Raw genomic sequence first — 26,748 nt, forward strand, 5'->3', positions numbered from 1 at the left:
GCACAGTGTGTATTAGCGAAGGCATCGTTCCCATTTTATTCCTCTGGCACCATGCAACCAGTTAATCTCTCACCACTTTCACCATACACAACACATTTGTCTGTACGTGTTGTTTCATGTGAGAGCTTCTGCATACTGAGAAGTTCATACTCAAATTGCAGGGTTTATTTGCCCTGTATTTTCAAACACAGCAATAGAGACCCAAGTCATACGAAGCTTCACGTACCCTGTGACAGTTTTTAACCTGGGTTCATATTTCTGATTCTGCCGTCAAAGGCCTTGACTCTAAAGGCAAAGAGTCAAGGTTGCATTCAGAGTCTAACACCTCATCTGTGTTTCTGTCCTCAAGTGCGCAAACCTCAACACCCCTCATTACCATGTTTTCCTCCACCTCAAACTCCTCCTCCATTTCAACTTTTTCAAGAGCCACTTCATTCTCATAACAAAAGGAGTTCCTCGAGCTAGAGGCAGTGGACTTCTTCTCAGCCAGTTCCCTGGCACTACAGCTGGGCGTGCTGGGCACCTCATAGGTGTTGTCAAAGCGAGAATAGTCCACTTTATAGTAGTTCTTTTCTTCAAAGAGCACTGGCTCAAAGCGGTGGCCCCAGAGGATCTCACTGGCAATATAGGAGCTCCGACACTGAGTAGTCATGGCTGTGGCCTCGACCATGCCCTCGAGGATCACCACTATCTCAAACTCTGATGTTTCCAACTCCTGCTTGCTCAGCTCATAAAATGGGCTGTCCTCATCAATTTCATGAACAATGGTAATTGGAGAAACCAAGAAAATTCGGTCAATGCCACTGTCAAAGCCTACGTCAATGTCTACCTGATCCAGAGGGATGAACTCTCCCTCGGCAGTGGTACGGGACTTGAGGAGTTGGGCCCTTACGTGGGCCTCCACCAGGTGACTCTTCCTCAGGTTTCCCACCCGCCACATCAGGCAAAGCTTGCCGTCCCTCATGGCCACTGTAGCATAGTGACTGAACACCAACGTCTCATTCCTCTTTTTGGGCTTTGCCATCTTGGCCATGACGGCACCGATGATAAAAGCATCAATGATGCAACCTACGATGCTTTGGAAGACGACCATAAAAACAGCAATGGGGCATTCCTCCGTCACATAGCGATAACCGTAGCCAATTGTGGTTTGTGTCTCCACTGAGAACAAAAAAGCAGCAGTAAAACTGTCCACGTTGGAAACACACATCTGCGTCTCATTCTCCAAGTCCCCATAAGAGAGAGCCACCAACCAAAAGACAAAGCCAAAAAACAGCCATGACAGCAGGAAAGAAAGGCAGAATAACACCAGCATCCAGCGCCAGCGAATGTCCACGCAGGTGGTGAAGATATCTGCCAGGTAACGCTGGCCTTTCTCGCTCATATTGATAAACTGCACATTGCAGTGGCCATCCTTCCTGACGAAGCGGCTCTGGTGGTGGTGCTGCGTATGCCCCTTGTTGACGTTGCCATTGCCGTAGCCATTTGGCATGGCAATATTCGCTAGCTTCATGCCATCTTCCTCAGAGGACACAATGCTGTAACGGTGGCCTCTCACACTCCCCATAGTTTCCTCTTGGGAGGGCTGGGCCGATTCTGCTTTGGAAAACAGTCTAAGTTTTTGGTAGAAGCGTTGGAGAAACAGTTTTAAATGATCTTGAGGACAAACTTGTGCAGAAAATGTGGGAAACAGGATTCAGTCCTGTGAGGGACGGGGGAGACTAGGTCTGTGCTTCTCTGCCAGTGATGAGCACTGTTGGTGAGGGCTGGTCACTCTTCTTTGATGCCTGGCTTGGACCTCATTAGTAAAGTGGGCTGTGGAAATTATAGACAGAGAGATAACATAGATCAGCACAGCTAGGTGTGTGGTAGCTGTTAAATAAATAATGCAGTGCACATCTAAAGTTAATAGCACAATTCTAGTATACTCTCAGAAAATGCATAAACTGAGCAGTCAGAAAGCACAGTCAACAGATTAGGTAAATTAGCAGTAATAGAAGGAAAGCATTAGACACCTGGCAAAGTAGGAAATTATGTTTACACTGCTTAATATAAGTATTAATTAGGGCAGGCCCTTCCTTGGGGAACGGAGTCAAATTATAGATCAAGTTCATGTTAATCTAGTAAATCTCTTAAAGAAAAATACATTACAAGCTGCAGCTCTGGACAGACATAACAGAATCATATGTTGCATGCATGTAAAAACCTATAGCACATTCACAAGCTATTACATGTCATTACTGAGCGAATACAGAGTTGCCCTGAACCACAATTAATGAAGCAGTAGCCTTGCTTTATATGTAATAGAACAACAAGGACAGCTAAATTAGAAAAGCTATTGACTTGATGTGTGTGGCATGAGATGTCCATTAAAATACAACACCACAGGCTACAAAAGGTTATGGACAGCCAGACACGCTCTGGTGGTGCCAAAATAAATCACTGCTCCACTTTTAAAACTCATTATCTCATCAGAGATTCACATCTGAAGTGCATAAATGAAGTCCAGAGCCCTTTTCAGTGAATATTCTGATTGTTCTTAACTCTGAAATTGTAGCTCGTTAAAAAAAACAACAACAACAAAGCTCTTCGATAGTCATTCAAGTCATTTAAATTGTTTTGGATATTGTCAAAGGTCACATGGGATAAGATTTGCTGGACGTGGTTTCCCTGCATCATCTCTGTTTTCTCAACTTATTATGATGTCATTGTGGGGTCAACTTGAAACAGCAACAGGCCACTCATAATATGAGGCACCATTTACACAGAGCAAAGCATGCCAAAACATTATGTTTAATAGGTTTCAAGGTTTCAATGTATTTTACTTGGTATTTTCAGGAAATTTAAACCATGCTTGTTCCAAGTTTTAAATGTTTTATCTTATTTTGTTTTCTCCCATACACTTGCAAGGAGTCTTATACAAGCAATTATACTGGTGTATTGTGGGACACAAACTCAAACACTTGGATGGAGTCTCCAGCTTTGCAAGTCCTGATAAACCTGCACTGAGTGCATTGCAAGCTTCCTTCCTTATTGCACTATTCAGTACTTTCCCGCTCAGTTAGCTTTTATCTGCTCAGTATCACATCACTTATTACAGCAGGTTGTTTCATGGTGACAGAAAAGGCTTCCAAAGGCTGCACAACCTGGGATTGTTTGTTTTGCATGTGTTCTCATTTAGAGCTAACAGCTGAGGCAGATGGAAACTGGTTACATAAAGGTGGTCTATTTTTCATCACACAAATCGATATATATATATATATATATATATATATATATATATATATATATATATATATATATATATATATATATATATATATACACACATACATACATACATATATGTATGTGTATATATACATATATATAGATATAGATATAGATATAGATATACATATGTATGTATGCTGTATGTTATTTCCTTTTTTATTAGACAGTTAACAACATGTTTATCACGCGCCAACTACAGAGTTAAGAGTTTAGTTCAAATCAAAGACAATCCTTGCAGAACATCCAGTTCACATCCTGCAGTCTCTGAAACCACACTGCAACAACAATAATATTGTTGCAGAAAGTGGTATTACTTTCTGATCAAAACTTTTTATTCCTTAAAAACCGTGAAAAGTCATTTTTCACGTTTTTAACATCAACACGCACATTCAACTACTCCCAATGTCCCCACATCCATAACTACACAGAACATTCCCACAACACATGTTTTTACCTACCTGTTAGTCCTTGGCTGCAAATAGGATCGTTTCTTGTCGCAGTAAGTTCCATATGTGCGCCAGATATGCGCACTTTGCCCTTTTTTAAATCTCGACGTTCTGTTAGTATTTTTTTCTGGCTTCTCGTGTGGAGCTGTAAATTCTGCCATAACCCTCTCCAGCAATACTAGAGAAGATATTTGTGGTTGAAAAGACAGACTATAAAAAAACACGTGCGCATATCCCCGCCCCTGTGGCAGTGACAACCAATGGAAAGCTGCAGCGCCTGTTTAAGGTTTCTAGTCCAAAAAGAGGTTATATCGTTCTTATTTATTTATAGTTTATTTATTAATGTACTTTTTGGCAGACTGGGACACTCAGTGTACATCACTTTTAAAACTTCACGGTGAAACTGGAACCAAGCAACAAACATGCATGACGCTGGTCACAGGAATACAATGTAGGTAAGGTGGTAAGGTAAGGTGTTTGTTAATCGGTGTTTAAGTCTAAAGTAAATAAAGTGACTGTGCGAGAACGATATGACTGTATCTCTGACCTGCACAAAAATCTCTAGGACTGCAGGAATATTGAGTGGGTGAACACAAGGGGGAGGTAAAGAGCTACAAAGGTAATTACATACACAGGACTCAAAGTAGTTTTTATGACTGGTACTATTTTTATCATGCAATTAGAAATAAAACCCATTTTAAAATGACCAAAGAGAAGATTTTTCCAGTTTATTTCACTTACACTTTCATTTTACATGGCAGAAGCAAACATGAATTTCTGAATGCTGTATTATATGATTTTACATTGGCTATAAACATATTTACAAAAGCTCACCTTATCACATAATCTTTATGGGAACAGTGAAAGTTGCATTTTAATTTCATTTTGATTTCTTTTGTCATTTCATCTACAAAAATGTTTGCAGGATCATCTCCTCATTGATGTTAAGATTCACCTGAGCAATGTGTCTGTTTCTCTTCCCTATTGGTATAAGTGTGGTGCCATCTGCAGGACGTCCCCTCCTGTTGTATTCCTCTGCACTGAGGAAAGGCACCGGCACCCATGTGGTCACATGAAAAAGACTGAAGTCCACCTTGTAGTGTTTCTTGCCCATTTTCAGCACGTCCTGGAAACGCTGGCCCCAGCGGATGTCTGCTGATGTGTAGGAAGCACGTGTTTGGTGGAGTATTCCTGTGGAGTCCCCTGTGAAGGTGAAAGAAACTACCAGCTCAAAGCGATTGTCCCGCAGGTTATCAGGACCCATGTTGTACAGGGGACTGCCAGGCTCTAGCTTGTGAATAATAGTGGTAGGTGTGGCGAGGACAATCTCCCGTTCCTCTATATCTAAGTCCTGGTAAGTGATTACAAGTGACCCCACTGGCTGTTTTACATAGCGGATTAACTGGACCCTGACGACCCCCTCCAGGATGTGATTACCTCTGAAGTCCCCGAGGCGCCATGACAGACACAGAACCCTGTCTCGTAAGTTGACCACCGCGCATCTGCTGAAACCCACCGTCTGGGCTCTCTTACGAGCAGATGCCATCTTAGCTACAACAACGCCAATGACAACTGTGTCAAGAAGACAGCTAAACACAGTTTGAATCGTCACCACAATGATAGCTACAATAGAGTTTTCGGTTACATGCCTGTAGCCGTAACCAATAGTCGCCCCGGTCTCCATTGAGAACAAAAATGCCCCAGTGAAGTCGCGCACATTTGAAACACAGAGATCGTCATCTGCATTATCACTGTCTCCATTTACATGGGCAATTAACCAATAACACAGACCAAAAAGAAGCCAAGACACAATATTATTAAGGGAGAAAATAAGGAACATCATTCTCCAGCGGATCTCTACAAGACTGGTGAAGATGTCGATCCAATATGTGGTCCAGTCTCCAGGGGCCTGTTGAAACATCACAGGGAATTTGCCATCTTTTTGCATGTAGCGGAGACTCTTTTCCTTCTTTGCATTTTGCCTGCCCAGCGTGTGGACTGTGGTGCAGCAGGTATCAATGACCTGCTCACTTCTTTCTGTGCTCATCTTGATTAAATCTAAAGTTCAGTCTCCTGCAGAAAGACAGAGATGACATGAAAATGCAGACTAAAATATCAAGTTTTTAGTTTACCTTGAATAACGTGTCATGTATTCATTCACTCATTACATGTGACTAAAATGTAGATGCAGACTCAAAACCTTCATGTTTTAGCAGCCACGGTCACTCTGTGCCTTTGGCTATTAGCAGAAAATGAGCAGGTGTGAAAAAATAGACCTCGTGATCACCTGCTTCTTGTTGGCTGATGATTAACTAAAAAGTTCCATTACAAAGCTTTCAATAAGCACTTATATGGCCACATTATAAAAAAGTGCAATTGTGAATAGGAATTTTTCTTTTCAGTTCTGTTAAATTACCAGCACTGAAAATAAGCCAGTTAATAAATCTACAGTTAGGCATAAAAAAATAGCGCTGTGGTCGCCCCTGGTCAGACTCATTAGTACAGATATGTGAAAAAAATTAATAAATCAGTCATCGTTCAGGGAATGATCAAACCACAAGCCGAGCATTGTAACTTGCACGCACACATTAATGTTTAAGTTTAGCCATCAATTGCATAGAAAGAGTTATATAAGACATTAAGAGAGGTCAGATATAATCCAGGTCCAAAACCATTTTTATCATATTGATACCAAATTGTTATTAGGGCAATTACACAGACTTATGTAAGCACGGCATGTTCCTCTGTTATATTGTAAGTATGCCATTTTCTTCCTCTTATGTTGTTTTTGTCTTGGACAAAACACCAGCTTTGTTTTACGGTAAAAAGAACAAACATGTATGTTTCTACCAGTGGAAAAAAAAGCCCAAAAAACAGTTACCAGGCAGATCTATGTCAATTTCATGGCATTTCAACAAGCTTCCATAAACACTAGTTTTCTGATCCTATTGTACTTAACCGTTATTTAAGTAAGAAGAATATTGCATTAACTTAGTTGGATCAATTTTTTTTTCAATTTCAATTTTCAACTGTTAATGATCAGAATTGTTAGATGTTACGCAGTGTGTATTTTTTTTATCCTGTCAAGCTTAATATTCTGTTTGAGTGCCTGACATAATTCTTTCATAATGATACGTCCTTTACTGTATTGTTTGTGCATTTTTCTTTACTTTAACACATTTTGCTTGCTAAATTACTCACTGTTACAGACTTTGTTGCTTTATATAGATTAGGCCCCGACCATCCAACAAGATTAACTCAAGCTATGGGAAAACCTATTTTCCTCAGTGAAAAACCTCTTTTTAATCACTTTGGCTAATCTCTTTAGTTTTGAATTTTAGCCAAGTTTGCTGTCTTCCAGATGTGACAATGGCCAGCAGGGAGCAGTGACCAGTGTTTTGATAACAGAGTGCAAATTGCAGGATGGAGGTGGACCCCTGCCTGGTGGCTTGGATCTCCGACTACCTCACCGACAGACCACAGTACGTCAGGCTGAAGGACATCACGTCTGACACAGTGGTCAGCAGCACAGGAGCACCACAGGGAACTGTGCTGTCCCCTCTTCTCTTCACCCTGTACACCTCTGACTTCTGCTACAACTCTGAATTATGCCACATTCAGAAGTTTGCAGATGACACAGCCATCATGGGGTGTATCTGGGATGATCAGGAAGAGGAGTACAGAAGTCTGGTGAGGAACTTTGTCGCATGGAGTCACACAAACCACCTGCAACTCAACACCTCAAAGACTAAGGAACTGGTTGTGGACTTCGGGAGGTCTAGAGCAGGTCCACTGCCGGTTCAGATAGAGGGGGAGGAGGTGGAGGTGGTCAACAAGTACAAGTACCTCGGGCTGTGGGTGGACAATAAACTGGACTGGTCATGCAACACAGAGTACCTGTATAAAAAAGCCCAAAGCTGACTGTACTTCCTCAGGAGGCTGAGGTCTTTTAACATCTGCAGGAAGCTCCTGAGGATGTTTTACCAGTCGGTGGTTGCTGGAGTACTTTTCTATGCTGTGGTGTGCTGGGGGAGCAGCACAGCAAAGAAGGACTCATCCAGGCTGGAGAAACTGATCAGGAAGGCTAGCTCTGTGGTCGGCATGAAGCTGGACACTCTGGTGACAGTGGCAGAGAAAAGGACATTAAAGAAACTGATGGACATTATGGACAATGCCAGGCATCCTCTGCACACGGCCATTAACAACCAGAAGAGTCTGTTCAGTGACAGGTTGCTTCTCCCAAAGACAAGAACTAACAGACTGAAAAACTCCTTTGTCCCACACGCCATCAGACTGTTTAACTCCTCTCTGGAGGGGAGAGGGAGGGGAAACAGGAGGACAAAGGAGGGAACAACTAAGCTGTAGTGCCTCTTCACCTCACTGTGCAATACCTTTTGTGCAATACTTTTGTAAATAGTCAACGGTGCAATAGACTCAATACTTGAAATGTGCAATTCACTTGTATTTTTATTTTTATTCCTATTTATTCTATTTATCCCCTTCGTATATTTTATTTATATTGTCTCTGTATTTATATATATGTGTGTGTGTATAACTCTGTAACTTCTGTCGGTGCTGTGCTTTTTTGGAAATCGAATTTCCCAGAGGAACCCACCCGAGGGATTAATAAAGTTCTATCTTATCTTATCTTATCTTATCTTAAATGACTTCTGAGAAATTAAAGTCATAAAAAGTTAAGGCCAGCTACTGTAACTTTTCACTCGAATCCTAAGAACTTAAGTCTCGGTTTGTCTCGGTTAATTAAGCAAAAATCTTGACCTTAGTGCGGTGTAGTTATTAATCTGTGTTTGTTATCGAAAGGGTAAATAATTACTCACCAACAACCTCTAACAGTTTTCACCTCCAAATGTTACCTCAGATGTCAAACTTTAATCACACCTACTTCTTTTAGTAACACATAAAATAAGGCAAAGCCAAGACGGTTTTATCACTTTTTGTCTGCAGCACACACGCCTACTTCGGGTGTTATTGATATCATAAATGACACCTGACAATCAAAGGCACCGCTTTAAGCTTGTTACCAGTTTTGTTCTTCAGGATCTTAGTCACAGATCAATAAGCTATGTCCTTCCAGTGAGTGTTTTTATTACTTATTTGAATGAGCTGCGTGCTGTTGTTTATCTGCTCTCGAGATAAATGGCTACTCAATAGGTCTAATCTTACATCTCCTGTGGTTTAATTATGAAACCAAATAATGTTAATGTTTGTACAGTTGTGTCAATCAACATCATCTTCAAATCAGTGTTCATGACAGTTTAATAAATGTCAGCCCAAAAGATGAACTGTCTTATTTCTACTTTTTACTAAGTCTTCCATGGAAAACTATGTCAAGGTGATGTCTGCATTTTGGTATATGTTAAATTAATGCACAGAAAAAAACAGGAAAACAAGTGCAAAGGTATTTGGATTACAAGTAGGGGAATGCTAGACTCATATTTGCTGCAACAATCAGTCTGTTCCCTGAATGTCAAATGACAAGGACAGTCAGGTCTAAGAAAACTGAGACCACTCCCACCCTCGAGGAATTCTACAAGACAGTTGAAATGACACAGATCCAGTATGCTGTTAACTCATTGCAGTTTACAATGTATATATCACTATCGCTTGTTTTTAAATGTCTTTCCAAATTAGTTCCTTGTTTTTAGAGTAATAATAATAATAAAAGATTATTTAGGATCCACTTATTATAACTGAATGTCTCTTTTGTTTTCTGTGAGTTTTGTGAGCTTTACTTTTATAAACGTAGCCTCTTGTCTTTTAAATATTATCAATTATTAAGTAAAAGAAACTATGCACTTTTTTTCTATTAGCGTTTTTTTTGTAGCTCACAAAGTTAATTCTTTTATTAGAAAATATGATCATTCGATTAAAAACGCTGTCTTACACATTAGGTACCCCTTTAATAAACCCATTGCAAAGCACAAACATGTTCAACTTACTTGCAGAGTAGATCAGAGTACGTCAGGTGTCACAAGTCCATCAATTCCACCAAGCATAAGACGATGTGTTGCTCAAGTTGTGGTAACCTTCACATTTAGTTGGCTGCAAAGTGTGACATTGTAGGGGGCTGGCCTGGTCCTGAGGCAAAGTCCCATTTTTTTGCAATATCACTGCTAGCATGTCTCCTTGAACCCTTATTGGATACAAGAATTTATGACCTATGGAATATTTTAGAAGTTCCTTACGACAAAGCCTTAAAGCCTTTTCATGTTAAAATTCTGTGTTTTATTAGAAAAGAAGTTAACCTTTGCTCAGTCATGTAAAGGCTTTGTCATTGGCACACAGATTTTCTTTGTCTCAATTGTCCCCAATTTAGCTCTGATAAGACAAGGAAGATCACAGGTGAACCGAAAGTACACACTACGTTTCAAACCACTTTTACTGCAGTCATAAGAGCAAATTTAGCTGCAACAAGGTCAGCAACAGCAAAACAAACTTCTTGTGCTTTCAAAAATAGAACATGATCGTCCCTCCATTTCAAAACCTGCCTGATTCACGAAGCTGGTTTTCTAAAGTAATGTGTGAAGACAGAGATAAGAGACATTCCTCTGAGAGATAACCTGGAAGGGAAGTTCATCAGTGTGTCACTTGCAAGCAGCAGCTTTATATTGAATAAGTGAAAACAGACAGGAAATAGTATATCTATTTAACTACATGACTGATAACACAAAAATATGAAGGTTACACAAGGGTGTATTGATTGATTTATTGATTTATTTACAGTTTCTCCCTCCACACTGTGCAGGGCCATACATGTCTTTATAGGCCTGTATGGCCCTGCACAGTGTGGAGGGAGAAACTGTAAATAAATAAGAGGTAAAAGTAAAAATGTAAACTAGTTAAAAGAAGATTTTGATCAGATAACCAATAAAATAAGCTCATACTGACTGTCAATTCAATTCATGTTTTTTAATACAGTGCCAAAATCACAACAACAGTCTCCTCAAGGTGCTCTATATTGTAAGGTAGACCCTACAATAATACATACTGAGAAAAACACGACAATCATATGACCCCCTATGGTGACAGTGGGAAGGAAAAACTCACTTTTAACAGGAAGAAACCTCCAGCAGAACCAGGCTCGGGGAGGGGCGGGGCCATCTGCCACGACCAGGTGGGGTGAGAGAAGGAAGACTGGACAAAAGACATACTGTGGAAGACAGCCAGAGATTAATAACAAGTAGGATTCAATATATTCAATATTGAATACATAATTCAATGTCTGCAAGGCTACACATTATGACATACCTGAATTAAGATTAGAATTAAAGGGCCATGCAAGTGATGGGCCAAGATTAATTCACTTTATTTTCAAGACTATTAGAAAGCATGTAGACCAGGGGTCCCCAATCCCAGTCCACGAGGGCCGGTGTCCCTGCAGGTTTTAGATCTCATCCTGGGTCAACACACCTGAATCAAATGATTAGGTCATTACCAGGCCTTTGGAGAACTTCAAGACATGTTGAGGAACTAATTTATCCATTTAAATCAGCTGTGATGGATCAAGGACGCATCTAAAACCTGCAGGGACAACGGGACTCATGGACTGGGATTGGGGACCACTGATGTAGACTATGTGTCTGTGACTGAAAGGTATGTGACTGCTATGGATTAGGAGTGATGCTGTAGTGATCCACCACGAAAAAGTGGTAAGGAAACAATCAGATTAAAGACAATCTACAGAGTTTTTAAGAGAAAGCTTTGATTAAAAAAGAAGATGGTGTTTTGAGCTGGAAAAAGAGGCAAGAAGGGTTTAATTTAAGAGATGTTGTTAAATCATGTGTCAAGCATGCAAGGAGTTAAATGTACAGTAGCACATGCTTTCCAGCACATAAAATATTACTGAGGCCAAATTTGTTTTTTTGTTTGTTTGTTTTTTAGAAATTTTAGTTTACTGGAACTATTATAACTATTTTCTTTATATTACAACTATGTAATCCAAATGCATATTAATTCAAATTTTCATTAACATAATATGACATAATTGCTGTACAATTCGAAATTTAAGGATGGCCTTAATTAAAATCAACACGCAGAGGCACAGCAGTTTGAAAGACAGAGAGATCTGTTTATTTTCGCATTGTTAATAATCCATAATTATACTGCCTATAGGGTACAGCAACAATATGTCTTTACATATGAAAAAATATGTATTGTACCAGCTCAATGCAGAATTTCGACTGAGCATTATGTAACTTAATAAGCTTCTGAGTGACTTCATCATGCAGCTGTCGAAACTAGATGTTTGATCAATGGTCACGCCTTTTTTCAACTTAACTTAAACCACAGATGTCTCAGATCTTTGTTCTGAATCTATGGCTGGCAGACCAGCCTCATTCAGCATTACTGTCTGTATTACTGGTTGCTTCAGTTCACTCTTATGTATGACATACACAGCCCATAGTTAGGCAGATTAGCATAGCTCTAATAACAAAAAGCAGCTGGAGCTACCTGTATCTGTCAGTAGGTAAAAATACACTGGAAATAAATGTGCTCTCTGTTTACACAGGATCACTCACGAACACACTGAACCCTCTGTAAATAACCATGTTATTGTGTTCCTAAAGGCTATTGTGCGTCAGTGTCTTGAAGCGTGCACACTCTAAGAGGTTACACGACATAGCTGGGTTATAAAAGTGACATGTTGGGCTGAACCTAAACAAGGACGATAGGACAGTTATGGTAAAAAGTTGCACACAACTGGTCGGTCAATTTGTAGTTTTTAGTTGGATATAAAGTCCGGTTTAGAGTCTACAGAAATGCTGAAATTTCTTTCCCACAATTTAGTGAGGACTATGTTCTTACTGAGTGTAATAACTGTAGGTAAGTGCACCTTACTTTTGTCAAAGCTTATCCTACAAAATATATTGTAAGAGGGAGCAGAACAGTGAAAAAGTGTTGTAAAAAGTATTCAAACTTATGTTCAAACTTTCTCCAATTTTAGAACATGTGCATTCATCCAACTGCACAAGTCGCCGATGTCTGAGTAACGTGTTGATAGATAAAAATCTGTTGTCGCAGCCACAGAACGATAGCTGCACTCACGAAGTCCGAGTGCCAAAATTAGAGTACCAGACTCTGGAAGTTGTAAGTATTAACTTTTTGTAGTGGAGCTAATATATATATTTTCATTTCTCCATTTACACCTCTTTGGTGACTTTTCTGTATGACAGTTCTTTGTTACCTAATTTGTTTTCAACAGAACACAAAGCAACTCCGTCTACTAATTCTTCTACAAGCCTCGATCGTAAGCTTCAAAATACTTTTTAAAAAAGTAAAAAAAACAAACAAACCCCAAAACATTATTTTGAAAAAAAGAAATTTTGATTTGAAAACACAGGAATGGGAAGATCCTGAGTTGGCGTGGGACACATCGGTGTACAAGTTTGATGAAGTAATTCTGCCAGTAGACAAAATCTGGACTCCAGAGCTCCTTGTAACAAACGCGTAAGTAGTTTCATCCAAGAGCCATCACTAAGCCAGTTCAAACAATGGCTAAAATTCTTCTGAGACATCACTTATCTCTTCTGTGTAGAATGACATCAACTCTGAAGCATGGCTCTGCTAATGTGCTGGTGTACAGTAACGGCACAGTGAAGGACGATCTGATCATAAATGCAGAAGTGGACTGTGAAGTTAACCTGTTCAACTATCCCTTCGCTTATGATGTGTGTCCTGTTGCAGTACAAGCCTGGGACACTGACAGTAAGCTCAGCAATTCACTAATATACTACATATGTGATCATTTCTGAGATGTGTTTTATAATGTCTCGTTTTCGCGTACTTTTTTGGCCATTTGTATAAGTTGAAATGTAAAATTTATGCATTACCATTTGAATGGAATTGTAATAATTTTAACAGTACGATAATCTCATAACAACACCGCTGATCACCGTTTATGATCAACGATCATAAAAGTGTAACATGGAAAAAAGCAGGGTAACTGCAGTTCTTCAATATAACTTAATTCATTGCAGGTCTTTGCTACCAGTTTTACTGCTTTTAATTTGTGTCTTACAATATTGCTAAGAAGTCACTCGATTACTGAAAAGAAATTATCTTTATGACTCTATTTTAAAATAAGCAATCTCAAAGCAGACTTAATTTTATTCAGAATGTGGTACAACACTGGTGTTTGGTGAAGTGAGACTAAGTGATAATAGTCACGGAGACTGGCAAACGATGGCTGCAATACTTCAGAAAAAACGAGATGACCGCAATTACATCCAGGTAAGTTCACCCAGGCCTGCCATTTGTAACTAAGGGTACTGCAGTGACTGTTTAAGAGTTAAATTCATTTTTATACACCCCCCCCCCCCCCTTCCAGCAGTTAAAAACGAATTAGACTAAAAACAAATTAAATGATTATCATTGTGTTTTTTGAATTCCTGAAGTTTAGAAGACATAGCCTTTACTGCAGTGACAAATTGTGTCACTGTCCAAAAATGAAAGAATCTGGCTGTACATAGACCCACTTTCTTTCGTGGGGGGGGGGGGATTTGCTGGTTCTCTTGTCACATATGATGGTGACCCAACATTTTTTCAACAGCTAGGACGAGCAAAGAAAGGACTTATCTTATTATCTGCTGCATCCTTAGATAACGTCCTTTTCATCTTTAAATTGAACACTGGCTAACATTTATATACATAAGATAAGATAAGATAAGATAAGATAACCTTTATTAGTCCCACACGTGGGAAATTTGTAGGTGTAAAAAAATGTCAAGTGTTACAAAGATTCTTTCAAAAATGAAAAGCCACTTACTTTATTTCCTTCTGCTATGTTTTCTGTTATACTCCTAAGGTGGAACTAAAACTCAAACCTACCAACCCGTTCTTAACATTGATGCTGCCCAGTTATTTGATCCTCTTTGTTGATATAGTCAGCTTTGCTCTGCCACTGCGAGGTGGAGGACGCAATGCTTTCAAGGTCACCCTGGTGCTCAGCTTCACCCTGTTTATCAATATCCTAAATAGCCAGCTCCCTGGAGACAGTGAATGCAGCCCAATAATCCGTGAGTCATGTTACAAGAGAAACATGTGCACAAACAAACCGTATACATGGCCTCACACTGGGTGTTAAATAAAAAACCTGACTAATTTGTTTGTGCTGCAGGACCCCACTTCTGTATTTGCCTGATCTTCTTGGTTGTGAGCATGCTGGTGTCCATGCTAACTACTAGGCTATCCCTAGAAGGCCAACTGGTTTTCTGCTGTTGGTCCAAAGGATCAGCCCCCAAAATTACAGAAAACAAGGAACAAAATGAGGATGAGGGTGAGGAAGACTTGACTGTAGAGCAAATCCTGCAAATATTGAAACTGTAAATTGTTACTATGTATGAGGTGTCTTGATGTTTATTGAGGCTTGATTTTTTTTTTTAGTAATAATGGCATAACCTATTCTAACTATGATTTCAATCCCTCCAGAAACTAAAGCTGACATTAGCACCATCCAGCCGAATGGCTCAGAGAACAGTCGAATACTCAGAAAAGTGGCCAAATACTTGGAAACTCATGAGACCAACGAAGCGGAAAAGGAGAGACAACACAAGTTTGCCGACATGTTGGACAAGACTTTTTTCTGGATCTATTTCATTGGTGGCCTTGGATACCTTGTTATGATGACTGTAATAATGTTAAATTATAAATGTGAAGTTAACCATTTTGATTTCTGGTATAACTGATGTGCATTAAGAGCTGCTCTTAAAACCAAACTACATTTATTTAAAGCTAAATCTTAGGGTACATGTCAGCTGCAATGACTGATAAAAACCTCTGCATGTGTGTATTAGATTAGTTAAACCACACTGTCACTATGATATGCTAATTACAGATGTCTACAGATGTGTGCAAATGTGTAGTTGTACTGTCTCTTTGGGTGTTTAGCAAAAAAGATGTTATTGCATACTTCTAAAAATAAGAGAAATAAAGACATTTAACTTTCACCATGAACTAAAAATCATTTTTAGGGTTTCTTTATTGTGATTATATCCACATATTTACCAGATCTGCTAAACCCAAGTGTTCCTTTGTTGCCACCAAGTGGCTGAATGATTCACCTGCAGTCTGGCGACAACGTTATTAATCGATTTTCCTCTTTGACATATTTATGAGATTAGCTAGTAGCTGGACCTCTGTTTATCTGCACAACACTACTAAATTGTGAGGATGTTCATATTTAGAATTTGGGACGATATACAGTCATCAGGCACATTATTAGGTACAGCTTTCAAGTACTGGGTTGGGGTTTCTTTTGCCAGAACTGCCTTATTCATGGAATATTCAACACAGTGCTGGAAACTATCTTTAGAGTTTCTGGTCCACATTGACATGATACCATTACATGCTGGCTGGAGATTTGTCGGTTTCACTTCAATGGTGAAAATCTCTCCTTCCAGCACGTTCCAAAGATGCCCTATTGAGATTGCGATCAGGTGACTGCGCAGGCCATTTGAGTACAGTGAACTCTTTGTCATGTTCAGGAAACCAGTTTGAGATCATTTCAGCTTCGTGGCAGTGGGTACTAAGGGACCCAAAGTGTGCCAAGAAATGATCCTGTATACCATTACGCCGCCACCTCCTTGACAGGAGGCAAGATGAATCCATACTTTCATGCTGTTTATGCCATATTCTAACCTAGTATCGGAGTGCTACAGCAGAAATTGAGACAATCGTCTATTGTTCAATTTGCATGAAAATTGTAGCCACAGTTTCCTCCTCTTAGCTGGCAACAGTGGCACCTGGTTTGGACTTCTGTATGCCTTGGTGATAACAAGTGGTTATTTGTTTGACTTACTGTTACTTTTCCTTGCGTTAATGAGCAGCTAAGAAAGTCAATACCCATTTCATAGTTTTGACATTCTTATTGGTGGAAAGCACCACAAGATAATAGTCCCTGGCTCTATGAAATCTGATGGGTCACATGACGAAATCTCATGACACATACAAGAGTGTTTTAAGAGAGTATAGACATGCTGAATCTTTCCTAAGCCTTTTAAATACTTTTTGACGACAATAATATAGTTGGACTACCACAATGGTAAGATTCAAATTTCAACCCAAAAATGACAGTAAACCTTTATTTTCTTATTTACCATAACATATAATTTCCCATAAACATACCTTAACAAAAATGACCAACTTTTGTATAAATTTACAGCTAAACTGCAAAACACTTTGTCTTTACAATACCCAATATCAAACACCATAAAAAGGGTAGGTAGCAGGTAATTACATACATTTTCCCAATAATGCACAGTAAAATGTATTTTTCCATGAGGCTACAAAAATGCATGAGTTGTCAAAGGCTACAAAGTGGCACACCCTCAAGATAAAAGGAATGATTTCCTTATCCAAATCCTCTTCCTGGAATTGAAATCACCCATGTGCTGTGAAAGAAGACCAAACACCTTTTTTTTTTAATAAGAAACAGGCCCATCCAGCAGCTGACTTCAAAAACTTTCTGGTTGCTTCGTTGCCTTTGTTTTAAAAAAGAAAAAAAAAAAGAGGAAAATATTAATGTAAAAGTTCATTAGACAAACTACAGAAAAGAAGGGCTAATGTATGATGATTCACATACCCGTTTAAGAATCTGGACACCGAGATAGTTCTTTGCCATGTTTCTCAGGTTAGACTTTCCACCCACCTTGCACCTGACATAACCATACAGGTTTGCCCATTGTAAAACAAAGCCCAATATTACCACAACCTGGAGGAAACAAGAAGTAGATGTCAGCCAATAATCAGCAGCTATTTAAGTTGTCAGGAATGTGTCTTACACGCTGAAACTCTAAACTGACCAGCCATTTAATATTAAAGGAGAAGACAGTGCTGAACACAAACAGGATCCAGAAAATGGGGCAGACAAGAAGGCCGAGCCAGAATACCCGGGATTCTGCGCTGGACTTTGTGTTTTTGCTGTGCGTCTGTTAAGAAAAGTAGACATATTTAAAGATATATATACACATGTTATATCACCATCAGTCAAATGAAAAAGGAAGATGTCACATAAATCTGTGCAGTCTGTCCTGTCCACCCCATGATTCAGTGGCTTGTAGAACCACTTTTAGCAGCAGTAAGTTAAAGAACTTGAAGTGATTGTTTTCTGGATGAGTTTCTCACAATGTTGTGTTGGACTCTTCTTTGTACCATTTGCTTCAATTCATTGAGGTTTTCGAGCTCTGAGTCTTTTCTTTGTGTGGTGTAGATCTGCTGTTGTGCTTAGGATCATTATCCTGACATATGGACCAATTTCAATACTTTAGCATCCAGAGGTGTTCACAGTTGACTCACTGACTGCAAGGTGCACAGGTCTTGTCAGTAAGAAGTATATGTGGTGACATGTTGAGTTTGGTTTTCTTTAAATATGTCCAATGAACATTATTCCTAAAGACTTGTGGTTTGTTCAGATGGCCTAAGATACCAAGATACCAGAGAAGAGTTTTTTTCTCTCACAAAACCTTCCAAATAAGCCACACAGTAATTCTCTAAACATGCAAACTGAGGCCTGTAGAGTCTAAGATGTTGCAACTAGGTTGCATAGGTCAGATCGCATTATATGATCTGACCTTGGAGTGAATTTGCTGGCATGGCCACATATTAAAATCAACAGGTCAGCAAACTACCAACAGCTTTTTTAGAGGTTCTTACACTTGCTGATCAATTAATCAAGTACATTTGATTTAAAGAACTTGGATGTTTCTTACTCTTTTAATTCCAATGGAAGCAGTAAGAGTGTGGAAACTCTTTTTTTAGGTGACTGTATATTGTGGCTGTGTATGTACATTTTCCCTTGTTTTTCTATTTTTCCATCTATAAGCTGGTGGTTTAAACCTTTCATACCTGATGTCTGTGAAGGTTCTAAGTCATCCGGGTCATTGTAGTCTAAGGAAGCGGTCCCCAACTTTTTTTCCGCGACGGACCGGTTTATGTCCAACAATATTTTCATGGACCGGCCTTTAAGGTGTCATGGATGAATACAACAAAATAAAACCAGTACCGGTACCAAAGGAAAAAAAAGATTTATTCATAACATATGGGAAAAGACCCAGGGAAACCGGGTTAATGATAAAAACGATTCAAAAATAATGCTAAAAATCGATAAAACCCCTGAAAACCATTCAACAAGCTTCTTCGGCTTTGGTGGAGAGTCACACATTTTTAAGCTTAAAAACTTGTGACTCTCTCTTCTGTTCTTAGAACAGAAGAAGCTTCTCGGATGAGAGGTGAAACATCTTAAAGAAACTTAGAGAAGATCAGATTCTTTTCTTTCCAAGCTCCTTAGACCCATTCAAAGCTGATTAGTTCCTACTTGCCTTCTTTGACTCAAACACCCAGTGGCTCTTCCCATTTTCATCCACTTGATTCCACCATCGAAGACCCACCAACAATCTGCCGGATACATTCTAAAACCCACAAGGTAAATTGTCATAATCTTTTCCAGATGCATTTAGTAATTTTTTTCTAATAAATGATAAAGTAAAAAGATAAAAAATCTCAATGCAGTGGTAAATGGTAAATGGCCTGTATTTGTATAGCGCTTTACTAGTCCTTAAGGACCCCAAAGCGCTTTACACATCCAGTCATCCACACATTCACACACTGGTGATGGCAAGCTACATTGTAGCCACAGCCACCCTGGGGCGCACTGACAGAGGCGAGGCTGCCGGACTCTGACCACCACCAGTCGGCAACGGGTGAAGTGTCTTGCCCAAGGACACAACGACTGAGACTGTCGGAGCCAGGGCTCGAACCGGCAACCTTCCAATTACAAGATGAACTGCCAACTCTTGAGGCACGATCTATTCCCTTATAAAAAAAAAAAATTATGCGTGGCAGCTACTTATATAACTGCATTTAGCCCTGTGGTGAAACGTTACCCACCTTGACAGTCCAGAAGTCACATGATAGCAGAAGTATGATGGTGACCATGCAGACAACAAAGCGACCGCTGAGAATGTCACAGAAGAGATAAACCAAGATGGCACTTGTTCGGAAGAAGAGATGGAAAAAAGACACCAGAGGATGTCTGAAACCCCCAAATGGAGAATTTAGTTCGTGGTTAAGGAGGTTTGGGCTAAAAAAAATAAAAAAAACCCACATTAAGTGCAACATCTTACCTCATTTTGGACCTTTTTCTCTGGTTATTCTCATCCTCTTCTCCAAAAAGAGGGGCATCCTGAGTGTCCTGAAACCAGAACAAAGTTAAACACACCGAGAAAAGTACCTGCTACGGCGCTTTACTCTTATTTGATAAATATTAAACAGTCTAAAACGCCTATTTCAAAAAATAATCTCTTTTAAATACTGATACAACTCAAATTTAAGCTCGATCACCTGTCTCTGCATTTTGGCACCAGAAAGCTCTACTTCCTGGTGACGTGTAGTAAACAAACCCGTGTGCTAAGGACCCCGCGAAGGTGTGGCTTTGAATTTGCCAGACACAAAGGTAAGCACAACACTCCCAAATACGTAGATTATCCGTTTATGTTTTAAGCTTGTTGTATTAATAAGTAGCCTATCTGCTGTACGGGCTCTGGGAAAGCGTTTTCTTTGTTGCGTTTTAACTTATTTGTTTTGTAATTTTTAAAAAGGGCAGTAAGGGCAAGGAACTCGAGAGGCGAAAGTTAATTGGTCATTACACTACAACACCGGCGCGTGTCAGAGCAGGTGAGTCGTCACAACTCTCTTTACAGTCACTGGGCCAGTACAAAGGTAACGCTGGGATGTATTTTTTCAATTATTATGGCATCTATAATCTATCTATAGTCTTCAAACAGAAGGGCGTAAACCCCCCAAAACTAATGCAGCCAGTGATTCGACATAAAAAGTTCTGTATTTATAGCACCATTTAAATCGCTAGTGAAGTTAGAAATGTGAACATTTCTGACCGATTCTTTTCGTTTGTGTGTGTGTGGTGGTTGGGAGATGATTTTTTTCATTCGTTTTTTTTTCTTAAGCTATACAGGAAAAGACGTGGGCAAAGCAGATCTGACTAGTCGTATTTATTGTAAGGTCTTCACTGTTTTCAATAGGGCTGTGCGATATGACCAAAATCTCATAACCCGATATAAGACATCTATCATCCCGATAACGATATAAATCACAAAAATATAACATTTTCTGTAAATTCTGTGAATCTCGGGCAGCTCGACTTGCGGGAAGTGTTTCCAGCTGCGCGTCATGTACCTGGAGTCGAGTGTTTTAACAGATGCATGAAACTATACATTTTAAGACATAAGTTGTAAAGGCCACCGTTTTCTTTGTGAGTATTTATTACACGGTGTGCCGCGGGGAAAAGCCTGTTCTAACGTTTGAGTCTAAGGTTTATTTTTTAGCACCTGGCGGCTTTTTTACTTCTCATCCGTAAATAATCTGCTCTTTCAAGTGATTCAGTTTATTTTGAAAAATCTCAACAGGATCTTGAGCTTTATTGTGAAAGTTTTATGTGGAACTTAAACAAGCGGACACGCGATGGCGTTACCGTCGTTGTTGCTAACCACAATGCATAAAAACAGGCGCTTGTCCGTCCCTAGTGTGGTCATATAAAATATAAGAGAAAGAGAGAACTTTAAGAAATTAATATAGCCACTACAGTGACCATCAAAACCATGAAAAAATGTTGCCGTAAACAGTTTATTTTGCGACACCACGAAACAAACAATAGCGTAAAATGAAACGATAGACGTTTTTATATCGTCATCCGATATATATCGTTATATCGAACAGTCCTAGCTTTCAATGGTCATTTCAAAATAATACACCACTACAGTATTGGCTGCTTGTGGTTATAGTTATGACAGCTGGGATCACTATAAATGAGAAACTGAAATAATAATAATTACTTTGACTTTTATATTGCACATGCAGCTTGTGGGGATAGGTTAATTGGATAATCCAAATTGCCACTAGGTGTGAATGTGAGTGTGAATGGTTGTCTGTCCCTATGTGTTGGCCCTGCGACAGACTGGCGACCTGTCCAGGGTGTACCCCGCCTTTCGCCCTATGACAGCTGGGATAGGCTCCGCGACCCTGAAAAGGATAAGCGGAAGCGAATGGATGGATGGATGGACTTTTATATTGTAAACTTGAATTAATAATAACAACAACAACAACTCTTTTTTTTTTTCTTTTTGTGCATGCATTTATTTTGTGCTTACATGCCTGAAGTGTAAATCAGTTAATACAAGATCAGAAACAAAAACAGTTCTGAAAACATTATAAATACATGTGCATTTTCATATAAAAAATACACTAAGATACATCTTAGTGGCTGTATTCATTAGTTAGTTTTGACCGAAATTTGTAAAGAAAAATCATTGGAACAAACCACAGGTTATAAATGGTTTAAGTGTCCACCCAGTCAGCTGTACAAGTTGCACGCTTCCATGTTATGATATCAGAAACACCTCAAAAAGGTTGGCAACCGAATGCATTCGGTAAAAGATGCCAAAAGGAAGTCCCACGTTTACAACAGGAGCCCATACGTTGAATTTGTAGAATTCAGTTTCAGTGGTGTGGTCAAACTGAGGACGAGCACCGAATGCAGGCATGATCCACAACTGTAAAAAATTAAAAAAAATAAGAGAGCCTTAATATTTAGTGAGTTTTTAAAAACCATATTTAAGGCAGCGAGAGACGAGGTACTCACAATGATGTTTCCCATGAGCAAAAACATGCAGACCTCCTTCAACACTTGTCGCTTCCACAACGGTTTGTATTTGTACTGTATCTTGTCGCCTTGCAGGTTATCTTCTGGCATATCAGGGCTTGTCTCTGTGTTCGTGTTTGAGCCTTCGTGGTTGTTCATGTCATTGCCGGGTTCCACCACATAAGGATTTACAATCACAGATGGTTCCTTCACTTTGTGAAAAGGCAGCCGATGCAGACCTTCAATGATGAAAAAGTTCTGCAGGCCAAGCTGGATCACCATAATTATGGCAAAGGACAGATCAAGCCTATTCAGGGGGTCTTTGACTCCTGTTGAAATCATGGCTATGATACTGAAATAGCTTATGACGAACTGTCCCAGTGAGGCTCCGACCAGCAACCCCACATCCAAGTTGCGTGTGGGACTTTTTTCTGACACGTGTTCGCGGTCATCAACCCTGTAAATCATCATGCCGATCACAGTCACAATAGACATGAGGCTCACTATGACTATATTCATGACAAAGTGCATCATCAATGCTTCTTCTTTGGTTTTTGCATCTTCATTTTTCATTTCCATTTCATATGCAATGAAGGTCGCCAGCCCTGCGATCACTAACAGGATTCCAAAAGTAGGACCAATATATATGCCGTTAAGACGGAATTTGATTTTGGCGTGGCCATGTTCACCTACTAATCGACCCACGTTTTTCCACATGATGTAGGCCATAGCAGATGCAAAGAGGCTGTACTCGATATTGAAAGGGTACAAGTAGTAGTAGGCAACCTTGAAGATGCTACATGAAGAGTGGCTGCACTTACACTCACGGTCTCCATAACTTGCTGTAAAACATGAAACCAAAGAATTATGTTGTGGTTTCATAACGACTCTTTTATCTAGTACATTTTTTTAAAAACTGCTTTAATTACCTCTACTGATGTACAAACTTCGCCCAGTGAGTTTAGTGATGTTGTCCAGATTGGTGGGAACTAACGTTTGGTGAACAGACTCCTCAGCAACTGCAGTCATCCACAAAACCAGATTTGTGGAGAGGGTGAGCATCAGCCCACAACTAATATTGAGGGATAAAAAGAAGGTACAATAAAACAAGGATTAGATAGTCCAACATAAAACATATCAGATAATACCTATGAGTGTAATGTTTCCGGTTATTGTTATAGTTTCAAGCTAAATCCTGATTAATCAGCATGGAAATTCCTTTTAAAGCAAAGAGTTTCAAATCTAAATTTTAAATATAAACTGGTTCTCTTACTTCACTGTTATAGGAAATGAACTTCCTTTGAGGTTTTTTTTAAATCATTTTTTAACTAAAACAATTCACAAGAACTTTTTCTACACCTTTTAATACAGATGGTAACTACTGGTTATAGCCTCCTTTTAAAAAGAGACCTTCAGAAGGTCTGGGAATCATAGACAGTGAAAAGCATAATTAGTGGCTGCAGCATTTCCAGTATAAAGTTACTCTGATATTTTTCACAGCTTCTTGGACAACAGATTTTACAGTAACTAGGTTACTTTCCCTGTATCGAAATAGATACCACCCGGGAGTACAATGATGAAGAAAGGGGTAGGAAATATCTTAATTACCTACCAAGAAATGTTCTTTTGTAGCTGCACGCAGTCTTTGGAATGGACCCACAAGAAGTATGTCTACAAATTGATTTTACAATTATTACAATAATTATTTTGCAACCATCAAGACCAGATTAAATGTAGTAAGGAGCATTTTATTATTCATTTCTACCTGCACAAATGTGAAAACAATTTGCACCACGGGAAATGCAACTTTAACTGCAGAACCACAGTGGAGGTATCCAACATAGCTGGCAAGCTTGAAAATATCCATGATAATGCTGAGGACTGCAAACAGCACAAGTCCTCCTGGAGGAGCAAAAAAGAAAGAAGATGTAGAACGGATGAAAAATCGTAAAACTACCCAATAATACTTAAACTGAACTGAACATTTACTCACCCCTGAGCCAAGTTGGCCCAGCGTGGACATCCTTGTAATTGACAGCATTTTTAATCCTGGCTGTGTAGATGCTGTAATAAATCATCCACATGGAGGTAAGCAGGAGGATGATGATGAGGAAAATCTGCAGGTGAGGGGCTTTGATATTTATATCTTCATAAGTACTCCTGGTGACCAAGACACTGCCCAGGATCAAAATGTTTACACATATGATCCCAGATCCCATCCATCCCCAACTTTGGCTTTTTTCCTTCCCAACTTCTGCAGAAGAGATCTTCAGTTCGGGTTCATCCTTGCTTCCCTCCTGACAAGGTGAATTTATGTTGTTTGACTGGTGGACCTCCTCTGTTTCCTTGTCCTGGGCCATCATTCTGCAGGGTTCACATTGATTTCCTGTGGTCAAACAGTTAAACTCATAGCAAGAGCTGATAGACATGGCTACTCTCTCTGCTCACAGGTGAGTTCTCTGCTGGATTTGTTTCTATATAAGACAAGACAGGTTTAACAGCCACACCCAGTCTTGGTTGCTATTAGTAGAGTGATCCTGCGCAAAAGAAACTTTTCTCCGAATGCCAAATCAGCACAATTTGGTCTTTTTCTTTTTATCTAAAACAAAACAAATTTTTAAATCAACAAACAAAATTCTATTTCCACACTTCTACTACACATAGTGTGTACAATAATGTGTAATGTGTTCAAAATCAGAAAAAATATCTCCTGCAGTTAAAATATAACTAGATCAGCTGTGCTTTTTTTCTTGAATTCACCAACAGCATCCCATGCCATCTAAATAAAGAATTACAACAGAGCAGGTGAAAGAATTGTATAATATTATTAAAAAAAAATGGCGCTTATCAGAGAGAAAAATCAAGCTCCTGTCCTGATTTTCCGAAAATCAGGACATGAGCTAAAAATAGTGAAAAGTTACTGGATACCTGTAAGCCTACCTGTCTCAACAAGATCCTATGAGCAGTCTAGACAGTCACTACATTTATATGCCCAAGAAAACACTGTAGTATGATCTACAAAGAGTCATAAATATCAATAAATCTGCTACGAGCAAAAAGTACTCCAAACAGAGTGTGTTTTGGACTTAATGTTTCTGTAAAGTTCAAAGGATGTTTCCAAGAATAAGACTTGTTTTCTCACAAATTCTAAAGAAACTAAAAAAAAAGGAACTGGTTTATTTTCTCATAAACAGCTGTGTTTTGATATTATACAGTACATTTTATTGTTATGCAAGGTATGCTATGGGTGTCATGGAAGTTTTACTAGCATGGCCACAACAAACAGAGTAGAAAAAAAACAAATGGTATGAAACAAATTTTTGCTTTAATGCTTTCGAGGTTTTATGTTACCTCTTTTTTTCTGTGATCCTATTGTTATACATTTATTTGAACTGACTGTAAGGCAGCAATAATCCATTGATGTCTAAATGGGTGTAGGTTGTATTAAGTGAATATCTTTTTTTAATTCAGTGCTTCAAGTTGTTTCCATTTTTAATCCTTTTAAATAAGCGATCTACCTGTCTATTTTATCATCTCTATTTTGTCATGGAAGTTCCAAGTAGTCTGAGTAGTCTTACTGAGAACGTGCATACTTATGCTGCAGTTTTACGCTTTGCAGTGGGGTGGGGCTGAGATTTGAGTTACTTTTTTGCAGCAATCCTTTGTACTAATGAAATCATTCTTTGTGTGCCATGCATTTTTCTAACTGGAGATTTAAAGTGAGAACAATAGTTGATTCAAAAGGACAGTGACACTTCTTGTCTTCTGTGTCCACGTCATAATGATGCCTCTCATATCTCTGATTTTTTCCAACTTGAATGAAGTTGATTACATTGGATTGAGATTTATCACACACCATGAAAAATGAGTTGAAAAGAATAACGAGAAGTCGAAGAGATGTTAAAATATTTTTTATATTGATATTTATTTTAAAGATCCAAAATGGCACATTTAGCAGAGTGAAGCACGTTTTGTCTTTGTTTCCTAACGAGATGCAATGTGGTGTAAAATAATTAATAAAAACCTCAGGAAATGTTTCCGTTTCGGGTTGGATTTTTTTTTTTCTTTTTAGAGCCCCAAAGATGTCATCTCAGTTTCAGACCACCTCGACCATCAGAAGCACTGATATCTACTCTGTGTCACTGTGTGCTTCTACACATTCAGACTGCCACTTCTGCACCATGAATGACGGGTACCACGAAGCTGCTGGAATGATTTCCTGGACCTGCTAAAGGAAGCAACTTTTAAGGATCTCTTCCGGATACGGATGGCATGACACTAATTTTATGGTCTGTGTTATCAGTTGTGTTATCAGGCGATTGTGGCAATGGGTTGGTAAGGATTTATGCGAATGCGTGT

The 26,748-nt window shown here is 39.1% G+C and overlaps 5 protein-coding genes across 7 annotated transcripts; 1 reads left to right on the plus strand and 4 right to left on the minus strand.

Moving 5' to 3' along the window:
- Nucleotides 1-241: 241 nt before the first annotated feature.
- On the minus strand, nt 242-3,864 carry LOC308411780 (inward rectifier potassium channel 2-like). Its single transcript, XM_080905810.1, has 2 exons — nt 3,732-3,864; nt 242-1,815 (listed from the first exon to the last, which is right to left on the minus strand). The coding sequence occupies exon 2, from the start codon at nt 1,565-1,567 to the stop codon at nt 251-253; it is 1,317 nt and encodes a 438-aa protein (XP_080761936.1). The 5' UTR covers nt 1,568-1,815; nt 3,732-3,864; the 3' UTR covers nt 242-250.
- A 305-nt stretch (nt 3,865-4,169) lies between these two features.
- Nucleotides 4,170-9,816, minus strand: LOC308411460 (inward rectifier potassium channel 16-like). 2 transcript variants are annotated; one of them, XM_080905352.1, is made up of 2 exons: nt 7,617-7,744; nt 4,170-5,792 (listed from the first exon to the last, which is right to left on the minus strand). In XM_080905352.1, exon 2 carries the CDS (start codon nt 5,764-5,766, stop codon nt 4,627-4,629), a length of 1,140 nt encoding a protein of 379 aa, XP_080761478.1. In that variant the 5' UTR covers nt 5,767-5,792; nt 7,617-7,744; the 3' UTR covers nt 4,170-4,626. The 2 variants fall into 2 exon arrangements, with proteins under 2 accessions (XP_080761478.1, XP_080761477.1); XM_080905351.1 differs by lacking the exon at nt 7,617-7,744 and adding an exon at nt 9,680-9,816 and having other exon boundaries at nt 4,171-5,792.
- Nucleotides 9,817-12,499: 2,683 nt separating this feature from the next.
- On the plus strand, nt 12,500-15,424 carry LOC308411634 (ligand-gated cation channel ZACN-like; the record flags this gene model as incomplete). The annotated part of the gene is made up of 9 exons (XM_080905597.1): nt 12,500-12,563; nt 12,685-12,827; nt 12,943-12,987; nt 13,081-13,187; nt 13,276-13,445; nt 13,855-13,970; nt 14,545-14,755; nt 14,857-15,015; nt 15,168-15,424. 9 exons carry the CDS (start codon nt 12,500-12,502, stop codon nt 15,422-15,424), a joined length of 1,272 nt encoding a protein of 423 aa, XP_080761723.1.
- Nucleotides 15,425-16,805: 1,381 nt separating this feature from the next.
- LOC308411412 (Golgi apparatus membrane protein TVP23 homolog B) lies at nt 16,806-20,156 on the minus strand. 2 transcript variants are annotated; one of them, XM_080905286.1, is made up of 7 exons: nt 20,076-20,155; nt 19,859-19,926; nt 19,623-19,767; nt 19,055-19,144; nt 17,540-17,665; nt 17,320-17,448; nt 16,806-17,218 (listed from the first exon to the last, which is right to left on the minus strand). In XM_080905286.1, the coding sequence occupies exons 1-7, from the start codon at nt 20,085-20,087 to the stop codon at nt 17,192-17,194; spliced, it is 597 nt and encodes a 198-aa protein (XP_080761412.1). In that variant the 5' UTR covers nt 20,088-20,155; the 3' UTR covers nt 16,806-17,191. The 2 variants fall into 2 exon arrangements, with proteins under 2 accessions (XP_080761412.1, XP_080761413.1); XM_080905287.1 differs by lacking the exons at nt 16,806-17,218; nt 17,320-17,448; nt 17,540-17,665; nt 19,055-19,144 and adding an exon at nt 19,153-19,547 and having other exon boundaries at nt 20,076-20,156.
- A 1,695-nt stretch (nt 20,157-21,851) lies between these two features.
- LOC308412113 (proton channel OTOP2-like) lies at nt 21,852-24,818 on the minus strand (the record flags this gene model as incomplete). Its single annotated transcript, XM_080906222.1, has 6 exons — nt 21,852-22,300; nt 22,390-23,231; nt 23,319-23,461; nt 24,002-24,060; nt 24,155-24,291; nt 24,383-24,818. The coding sequence occupies 6 exons, from the start codon at nt 24,816-24,818 to the stop codon at nt 22,130-22,132; spliced, it is 1,788 nt and encodes a 595-aa protein (XP_080762348.1). The 3' UTR covers nt 21,852-22,129.
- Nucleotides 24,819-26,748: the final 1,930 nt, after the last annotated feature.

The sequence above is a fragment of the Rhamphochromis sp. 'chilingali' genome (genome assembly GCF_963969265.1).
Source record: "Rhamphochromis sp. 'chilingali' genome assembly, chromosome: 15".
Classification (NCBI taxonomy): Eukaryota; Metazoa; Chordata; class Actinopteri; order Cichliformes; family Cichlidae; genus Rhamphochromis; species Rhamphochromis sp. 'chilingali'.